The sequence below is a fragment of the Carassius carassius genome, chromosome 35, assembly GCF_963082965.1.
Source record: "Carassius carassius chromosome 35, fCarCar2.1, whole genome shotgun sequence".
Taxonomy (NCBI): domain Eukaryota; kingdom Metazoa; phylum Chordata; class Actinopteri; order Cypriniformes; family Cyprinidae; genus Carassius; species Carassius carassius.
In genome coordinates, this window is record NC_081789.1 from 25,924,135 (window position 1) to 25,934,533 (window position 10,399).

The 10,399-nt window shown below is 35.3% G+C and overlaps 1 protein-coding gene across 1 annotated transcript; it reads right to left on the reverse strand.

Annotated features, from left to right (window-relative positions):
- Positions 1-4,218: 4,218 nt before the first annotated feature.
- LOC132116385 (immunoglobulin superfamily member 1-like) lies at positions 4,219-9,303 on the reverse strand. Its single transcript, XM_059525212.1, has 8 exons — positions 9,138-9,303; positions 8,742-8,793; positions 7,142-7,186; positions 6,431-6,661; positions 6,058-6,336; positions 5,183-5,464; positions 4,516-4,755; positions 4,219-4,409 (listed from the first exon to the last, which is right to left on the reverse strand). Exons 2-8 carry the CDS (start codon positions 8,770-8,772, stop codon positions 4,219-4,221), a joined length of 1,299 nt encoding a protein of 432 aa, XP_059381195.1. The 5' UTR covers positions 8,773-8,793; positions 9,138-9,303.
- Positions 9,304-10,399: the final 1,096 nt, after the last annotated feature.

Genomic DNA, 10,399 nt, shown 5'->3' on the forward strand with positions numbered 1-10,399 from the left:
TTATGGTGCTTTTTAAGCTTTCAAATGTGCTTCTTTTGCGAACCAAAGAAGAAAGTCATTTGTACAGGTTGGGAGCAACATGAGAGCAAGCAAATGATGACAGAATTGACATTTTTGGGTAAAGTGTTCCTTTAATATCAACCAAAAAGCAGATCCCATAGAAATGAAGTGATATTTCTGTGGTTATTCACTTATGATGAGGACATGTTTGTATCACGTCACTGCGTTTGTGTCTTTTTCTTTCTTGGGATTTGTTTCCTACATATTTGTTCTATGTTGTGAAATGTGAATGTATAAAAAAAGAAAAATTGTGATAAAGCGACTTACATGATTAAACTTCGTTATTGTGATTATGACTATCATTGCTGCAGTTGTGCAAACATTGAGACTTAAGGTAAAAATTCTGTTTTCAAACTATAGCATACTAAAACTAATGTTATGTTATTATTTATAATATAAACGTGTTTGTTTAAACAATATCCATTTATATTAAATCATTAAAAATAATGCATTTCAATACATTTTTACAGTAGGTATTCTTGGAGTTCATAAGCTACATTTGGGATCAGCATTTATCACTTCTATTGTGTTGATAATGCATCGTTGTGTATTTAGGATCTGTTTCTGTGATCCATTAATGGTGGTCAAACTAAAACTACTAACGTCAGCAAGCAAATAGAAAAAGCACTAAATCCAGATCATGTTACACCAAAGAAAACAGACCATGGCCTAAATGATACACTATTTAATTGAAACGTGTGTAAGCAGGAAAGCAGTGACCTCTTGTGGTGGACCTCGGCTGGACTGGGTTTGATGATGGGCACAAGTTCCAAGCGTCTAAGCACTGAACTACAGTTGCATTGCAGGAATAAGTTTAATATAGCACATTGCATTGAGTTATTTGACACACATCCACAATTACACTGAAAATGCACAGAAAGCTGAAAATGCATTGCTCGTTATAGTTGAGAAGTTCTTAAAAGTGCTTTTTAAAAACAACACAACAGCCTCTCATAAAAACACTAGTAGAATTAGGATCAAAAAATAAACATGATGATACAAAGAAATCATTTTACTGTCAAACTGTTGCTTCTGGTTAAAATAGGAGTCCTCAATCCATAATACTTCTTTCTCCGGTGTAAAAGTCGTCTTGTCTGAATCGGGAGAGAAATCTGCACAGATCAAGCCTAAACAGTTCTAAACAGATACGTGGCTGGATTTTGATGTGAGCGACAACAGGAGATGAACTTTTTCACCGGAGGAAATCTTATGGATCATGGAGTCGTATTTTAGCTGGAAACAATGGTTTGAAGTTAAAAACATCTTGATGGGTTTGTTTCACCAGATGTGAACTGATGGACTGGAGTGGTGTGGATGATTGTGATGTTTTTCTCAGCTGTTTGGACTCTCATTCTGACGGCACCCATTCACTGCAGAACATCCGTTGGTGAGACACTGATGGAATACTACATTTCTCAAATTTGAAGAAATCAATAAAGAAACAACCTCATCTACATCTGGGATGGCCTGAGGGTGAGTACATTTTCATTACTATTAGTTCAAAGCATTTTTACATATCCCAATCTTTTTCACACTGATCATTATGCTGTAACCTCGATTGCATTAATAATAACTGCCATTAAACCACTGTTAAAGGGTTAGTTCACCAAATAGCAAAATTATGTCATTAATAACTCACCCTCATGTCGTTCCAAACCTGTAAGACCTCCGTTTATCTTCGGGACACAGTTTAAGATATTTTAGATTTAGTCCGAGAGCTCTCAGTCCCTCAATTGAAGCTGTGTGTACGGTATACTGTCCATGTCCAGAAAGGTAAGAAAAACATCATCAAAGTAGTCCATGTGACATCAGAGGGTCAGTTAGAATTTGTTGAAACATCGAAAATACATTTTGTACATGTATGCATTTTCGATGCTTCAAAATATTCTAGCTGACCCTCTGATGTCACATGGACTACTTTGATGATGTTTTTATTACCTTTCTGGACATGGACAGTATACTGTCCATGATAGATAAATAGCTATTTGAATATTAGTGAGAGCTGGGTAGATTACTTATGAATTGTAATCAGTTACTGATTACAGATTACATGACAAAATTTGTAGTTAGTAATATAATCTCTTAGATTACACATTTTTGGTAACGTAATTTGATTACTTTTGGATTACATTTAGATTACATTTGTGCCAACCCTTATTTGATATCACATATATTGAATTAGCCTACTTCCAAAAAAATATATTTAATTCACCAACAAGAGCCACAATAGGTTCCTTTTCAAGTGCAATGTAAGGAAAGTGAATACTTATAAAATACTAACACTAATTTACCTTGCTCTTAGTGTTTGCTAGAAACACTGAATGGAACAATCACATTTTATAATTTTAAAGCATATTTACTTAGAAGTAAATTTAGAAAACAACTACATTACAAAAAACAATATTGAAAAACATGAAATGAACAGCAATATCACTAATAAGTAAAACACTATAAGTGTATATGACTGTATCAATGAAAAACATCAAACAATAGCTACATTGCAAACATGAATTCTAAAAAAGACTACATTCACACAGCAATGACATTTCTATCCATCTCAAAACATTTTAAGTGCATAGTAACAATGAGGGAAAGACAGAAAACTATGTAGCATACATGCTAGACCAGCATGTGGTGCTGTAATTCTGCCATAGAGACACACTAAAAACGGAGAAGACATGGACTATGTACATAAACCTTGGGTGCGGTATACATACAAGCATGGAACAATACATCACAATACAGTATTAATGTTTCTGTGTTAATGTTAGTGAATAAAAAGACCATCATTCAGTGTTTGTTCATGTCTTTGTTGCTGTTACGTGACATAGCGGTGTTTGACTAGGGGCAAGACTTGGGCTGATGAAATCATCGTTTCAGAAAATATATGGATTCGCTGTCCACACGAAAATGTAATTTATTCACTCTGGGACACGGTATAAAAAATATCGGTTTCACTCTCGCAAAACGTAGGATCTGTGTGGATGAAACCCCTACACGATACAAAATCTATGCTTTTACGCGTCTCTGTGTGGACGGGGCCTTGAAGTGCATAAGGTAGTAACAATGAAGAAAAATCAACATTACAAAAAATATTTTGAAGAACATGAAATTCCCAGCAATAACTTTGCTAGGTCAAAGATTTCCGTGGACAGCAAATTAATCCGTGTCAGGCAGATCTTACACCGAACAGTGACATTTTCCTGTGACTTTCTTTTAAAATTAAATCATGTCTGTACACCCAGTGGTTAAAGGCTGATATCCCCGCTATTTTCCATGATCTTGTTGCTGATATCTTCTGAGAGCAATTTTGCCACCCCTCCCCCTCTCCGCCGGAAAAAATTGGAAGAATCACGAACGTATATAACATAGACTGTATAAAAACATGGACGTAGTGTCCGTGACGTCACCCGTAGTCTCCTGAAGTGTGTTTTTGAAGCCTAAAGTGTGTAGAGCGGGCCGTCGCCATCTTGGCAGCGCGTCACCACGTGACTCTGCCGGACAATCAAAAATGGGCAAAAAGGCGGGAGCTAGTTGCTGTAGCCACACCCACCTAGCACGACGGCAGTGTCAGCAGCGGCAATCCACCTGTCACTCAAGTGGCTACGCCCTTAATTATGCAGAACTTTAAGTCTTAATATAATTTAAATGGATGAGTTATAAAAAAAATTCACCCCCCTCACAGTTGTCATGAAGGGCAAAATTAGCTATTTAGACCAAAATCATTTTTTGAACCAGGCTGTAAACATGTTTTTTCCTGCTGTAAAGTTGGGCATTTTAACATGGGGAGTCTATGGGACTGACTCCCTTTTGCAACCAGCCTCAAGCGGCCAGTCGATGAACTGCAGTTTTAGTCACTTCCTTATTGGCCTCACGAGAGAGAGCGGGAGGTTGGCGCTCGGTATATAAGCAGCAGGTTTTTCAGGAAAAAATATAAACGTCAAAAAAAGGAAATTTAGGAGAATCAATGAATTGCGAACAACTTATTACCATTGTGTAAATAATATGTAATCATGTAATCCATAAAAAAGTAAAAAAGTAGTCTGATTACGAGTATTTTAAAAAGAAAGTAGTTTACTCTAATTACAAGTACTTGAGATTTGGAATCTGATTATGTAATCCAGATTACATGTAATACGTTACTTCCCAGCTCTGATATTAGTTAACATAAATGTGGTTCTTTTTCTTCAAGGAGCCCTCATTCTTTCTCTTTGCTCGCCTGTAGGCTACATAGTGTACACACATCAGTCTTCTGTACTTCAGCACAACAATCAGCGCAATGATGATCACAAACAAAATCAGGGCTGGGACCAGAATGTGCCACATGTATCCGAACTCCAGTGGTTGTTCTGAGAGAAAGAATTTATGATAAAAAAAAAGACATATTTTGAAAATTGTATGTGATATTTAGTGCATTTATACATCATTTCAGTCAACCTGAATGAGTTTTAGTACCTGTGTAGTTGTAGATGTTGCTGAAATGGGAGAAACCATTCCCACAGTCCCTCCGGCATCTGTACAGTCCTGCTTCCTCTACGGTAATAAACTGGTCATTTTTAGATAGTTTTCTGTGTGTGTATGTGTCATTAAACAGTGTGTGAAACCAGTGGTAGGATGTGCAGTTGGCAGGACAGAGAGGACAGGAACACTTCAGACTGTTAGTAGACGCTGAAATAACTGCAGCAGGAGGTCCACCTGTAAAACACAGAAATATGACTTACAAACCTGTACTGTGAAGCACTGATGATTTCAGATGAATATAGTATTCAGATTAGTACCAGGGTTTACAACTGGATTGTAACTGTCCAAATTAGGCAGTAAACAAAACATTACAAGCATTAGAGCAAAAACCCAAGAAAGCCTGCGTGCAATAAACATCAAAAGAGAATGATGCAATGGGTTGCCTTTGACATTTTATTTAAGTGTACTTTAATTTACTTCAAATATAAACTATTATAAGTATTATTTATGAATAACTTATAATTATTAATATTAATGCTATTGTTAAACATAGTACTGCATGATATTCTTATGAATGTTAAAAAGCATCATGGTACCATGCCCAAAAAATACTTTCTGGTACTTTTTTGTTAGTACATGTAGTATTAGTGGTTGTGTTTACCTATAACTTTTAACTCCTGAGCATCAGAAACTCCTTCCTTCTGTGTAGCTTCTGCTCTGATGTTGCTGTACCTGTAGGTGGCGTGGCAGCTGTACATGCCGGTATCACTTTGTGTGGCGCTGGTGATGGTGTATGTGACTTCAGCTGAGCTCTTGATTTGTGTTTTATCCTTATAGAAGATGGCCTTTTTCAGCTCTGGTCCACCCCAGACTTCACACCTGAGGGTCACGGGTTCCCCCTGCCAGACAGGAACTGCCGGAGGAACCAACATCACCATGTGCTCTGAGAAACAGAGAACACACACAGGTCAGACTGCACATGCTGCTGAAAGAAACCTTCATCTAAACTTTTGGCAGATTTAAAGTATTTAAAGTATTTATTAAAGTATATTTTGAAACTGACACTTGTTTTCCTTCTGGGAAAACAGACCACAATATTGATGACATCATGTTGCACTCACAGGCGTATTCACATTTTTGTCCAATCAAATGCTCTAGAATAAAACATCCCTCCTCTTAAAGCCAAATGCAACCAAGTAGCAAATCATGGTGTTACTGTGTTTATTATTATTTATTGTAATAAAAAATGACATCGTATGATACAAATAATGATTTACTTCCATATCAATTTTTATTTTATTTTATTTGTGGCCATTGTAAGTTTAGAAATCGATGGGCTCCAGTGTTCTTTTGGATCCCACTGCATTGTTTTAACACACTGCAAGAACAAAAACATTCAAGACATTTTTCAAAATACTTTCTTTTGTGTTTCAGACAGGTTTAAAATGACAGATTTTTTTACATTTTTCTGTAAACAATTCCTTTATCTACACTCAGGTGATCTGAAATACAACAGGAAGTGGAGTAATGAGTCACCTGTCTTTTTCAGCGTCACCGCGTTGCTTCGAAGAACTGCTTTATTTTTCTTGCACCAGAAAGTGGCTCTTTCTGCCTCCTTTAATTCTGCAAATATAACAGCTCTGTTCTTCTCTTGAATTTCGAGTCCTATAGCGAAGGTGCTCACTCCCCTCAACACAAAACAAGACCAGTTCTCCAGATCATCATCATCCGTCTGCAGCACCAGGTTTCTTCCGTCTCCTTTGGTCATCACAGCACCTCCAACAGATGGAGAGAGCTGAGCGTGAGGCTCCAGATCTGAGAGAGAGAGAGAGAGAGAGAGACAGAGATCATGAGACACAGCAGGAGGAACAGAACAGACGATCTTGAACGTTTAGGATGGTGTTCATACTCAGTACAGTGATTGTGAACGGGTCACTCTTCGTTCCTCCCTGATCACATTCATACACCCCGTTGTTGTTGTCTGGTGTCACTGCTGTAAGAAGCATTAAATAATCCTTGTGTGTTTGTGATGATGTTCTGTTAAAATACCATGTTGTTGGTTTACTCCCTCCTTCACGGTTACAGATCAGAGTGACATCATCTCCAGCATACACCTTAGGGAACTTCGGCCGGAGAGACACTGAGAGAAAGAAAACAGACATATGAGACACAAATCTTTTATAATGGCAGGTTGTCTGACTTCTCTACTATAATTAAATATTATTGATCGGCAGTAATTAAACACAGAGATTTAGTACTGTACACTTTGCAAAAAAATGGATGTATTAAAAATTTAATTTATTCATTAATTCATGATACATTTATGCATTCCTGTGTGCTTACATGCATTACTGCATGCATTAAATAAAAAAAATAAAAAAAATGAATGCTTTTCAAGCATCTGGACGCTTGTTGTGTGACGATGTCTCCGTGACACTAGGTCTACACACATTATAACTTATTAATATCTGAATTTTGAATTTACTCATTGCTGTGCTTGGAATAAATGTAAAATTGGATTTTGTTGTTTTGAGGATCAAACAGAAAGCATCTGTAGACGCTGATTTTAGCGCATGTTGTTGACTGTAGACACGTGTGTCATAAATGTTTATGCATTTACCTGTTGGTTTCTGTCCCTTGTTCCCCCTTATAAGAGCCAACAACACTGTGACATAAAGAGATCAATCAGATCTAGATTTGATTTTTGAATTAAGATTCTACAGCTTTAATTCATGCAGAGACAAAAAATGGTGTTTGTTTTAAGCTCTTTGGCAAATTACAACATTTCAAATATGATGCAGATTTATTGGAGTTAGACTGACACACTACGTCAGTTATGTGCTTTAAAGGTCAATCCACGAAATCTGTGCCTTTTCCACTTGGAAAAGTAAAAAAATAATGCGATACATATATAAGCAGCATTTAAGTAACTTTTTTTCACTGTGAGTGTTTCACATTTTGGATTTTTGTTTTAAATTGTTATGTTTGTCATTAAGATGACCAAAAACATTATAATTTTCAATTTAGCTAAAACATTATTTTTTACAGGGGAGATATTGCAAAAAGGTACAAAATAAAATATAAAGTTACAATGGAAAACCATAATTTTTAACATTTTTATGAAATCAATGACAGCAACAGGATTGACATCATAGTCACAGGAATTTTTTTTTCACTTTTTTGAACATTATAAGACTGGGACGAGGATCTGCAGTCACCTTGTTCTTCTGTAATTTAATTTACATGGATTTATTATTGACAATGAGTTATGGAGAAAAAACAGTTATACTGAGACTGATCCTCTTATACTGCTAATTAACAATAATACTAGTAATAGTAACAACACCAACAATACTTATTACCACTGAATGATATACTGTAGGCATGACCTTTAAAACCTAATCCATGTCATCCCTGTTACCTTCATGTCAAAAGCTGTTACGCTAAAAACAACAGGGCTTATTATAACAGGTTTGATGATTTTAATTTTCTAATTGCTAGCTAACGGTCAAGTTCACAAATGCACACGTTTACTTGTAGATATTGATTATATTAAATGTAGTAAGTAATTGTTTAAATTTACATTTAAAAAATGGTAACAGTATTGACATTGCATGATCCAAAAGAGAGGATTACAGAGGAGTGAGAGAGAAAGATGCTAGTGTTTTAGGTGCAGGAATCCTGGCTGAGAGATGATGTCACTTGAATGTACAGTATTTTACAAGGGTTTTTTAATGAGGGTAACAGTGCTGACATGAAATACGGGGACATTAATAAAATAAAATGTATATTTTATAGAAAATGTTTTACACTTATGGCAAAAACATTGCTTAACTATGAGACTACAAATTAAAAGTCATGTTGAAAAAGAAAAATCATAGCGAGGGACAAGCCAAAAACATTATTAGCATAAATTCCACTTAAAATTAAATTATAAAATTAAATTATTGTTATGTTTTTAAATCACAAATGTATTTGTTGTTATTCTGTTAGGGACACAAAAGACACCGATTTCGTGGAAATGACCCTTAAACACGACCAAAGCAAATAACTGTTGTAGGTCTGAGAGACCACATTGAAAACCTGGGAATTCTTCCCCATTTTAACCATAGAAATGAACATAGATTTTTGGTTCTGAAGAGTATAATTCTACTACATAGGCAGTAGTCATATGCAATAAATCTTAAACATTTGACTCTTTTCGCAGACAGTGTTTTTACCTGAGAGTATCAGCAGAGACCTCATGTTCATCAGAAAGAGAAATATGACCGTCTGAGGGACAGAAAGTTGAAAAAAATCACAAGTTTTCTTTTATTTTTGACATTATGTTGTCTTCGTCTCTGGTCTGACTTTCTCTTGACAGGCTAACTGCAATTTTAACTTGAAATTTAAGTCACATTTTAAAATGCTTAGTTATAATGCATTTGACAGAAAAGTCTTTCACTTTCACTTATAGACTTGCCACAAGTTTTTGTAATGTAGGCTAGTCTACATCTTTTGAAAAGACTAATAGTTTAGCTTCATGGTCTCCGTTTGATGCTTCAACAGTTACATTGACATTTGTGTCGTGAGTTCAAATGAAAACATGCAAAATCAAAACTGGACCACTTTCATACCTTTATTATGAAGAATCAATGGCGAGACAAATCCAATCCGTCGCACTTAAGTTAAAGGAAGCGTCCAGTGAAAAGTGTCCAGTGTTTGATCCCAAAATGTGTTAACGCTGCAGTCCGTAACTTTTGGCACTCGAGCGGTTAATAAACAGAACAAAAACCGAAACAGGAACATCCTTTTTGTTCCTGTTTTGTTTGTTATAAATACTATTTTTTTTTTTTTTTTTTTGCAAAATCTGCAAAAACAATTTATATTCCAATACGCTTCAACTTTAAGAACTTGTCCTGATAACAATCAATGCATTTTTAACTTTCAATGGATTTTCAGTGTAATTGATGATGTATATCAAATAGAGCACAGCGGCATAACTGAATGCAATATGCAATATTAAATTTTTACTGAATTGCAACTATAATTCAGTCTTTCTCCACTTGTGCCCATCATCAAACCCAGTCCTGCCGAGGTTCACCACAAGAGGTCACTTGCAGAATTGATTTGTTTTCATTACTGTTGAAATAGTGTATAAATTAGGCAATGGTCTGTTTTCTTTGGTGTACACGATACGGATTCAATGGCGTCGGTACTTTTAATTTGACCATCATTTATGGATCACAGAAACAGATCCTTACTGCACAATAATACACTAGAAATCGTGAATGTAGAACCCAAATGTAGCTTAAGAACTCTACAGTAAATAAATGTATTAAAATGCATTTTTAATTTTACTTTTTACTTTTGTTGTTTACTTATACTATTTGGTATTAAATGGATAAAATGCAAACACATATGTAGAAATAAATGTATATTATTAATAAAGATAAAACATAAATTTTAGTATGCTGTAGATCGAAAACAGGAGTTTGACTTTTCGTCTCAGTGTTTGCACAACTGCAGCAATGATAGTAATAATCACAATTATGAAGTTTAATCATGTAAGTCACTTTATCACAAGTGTTTTTTTATACGTTCACATTTCACAACATAGAACTAATGCGTAACAAACCCTAAGAAAGAAAAAGACACACACGATACAAACATGTCCTCATCATAACCTTATCTTAAATTATTAACAGAGAAAAGCACAGAAATATCACTTCATTTCTATGGGATCTGTTTCTTGACTGATATTAAAGGTACAGTTCACCCCAATATGTCAATTCTGTCATCATTTCTTCACTGTATGAATTCTCTGTGGTTTAAAAAAGAAGAAAATTAGCTGTATGCTCATTTACCTACAGCTAAAATGAGTTGAGACGCAAGTTTT

What these genes read in the sequence shown, in the direction of transcription:
- LOC132116385 (XM_059525212.1), bottom strand. Translation starts at nt 8,772, where the DNA reads ATGAACATGAGGTCTCTGCTGATACTCTCAG. An exon ending in GTTCACAATCACTGTACTGA is followed by an intron (nt 6,337 to 6,430) that starts GTATGAACACCA and finishes TCTCTCTCTCAG; the next exon opens with ATCTGGAGCCTCACGCTCAG. An exon ending in CAACATCTACAACTACACAG is followed by an intron (nt 4,410 to 4,515) that starts GTACTAAAACTC and finishes TCTTTCTCTCAG; the next exon opens with AACAACCACTGGAGTTCGGA.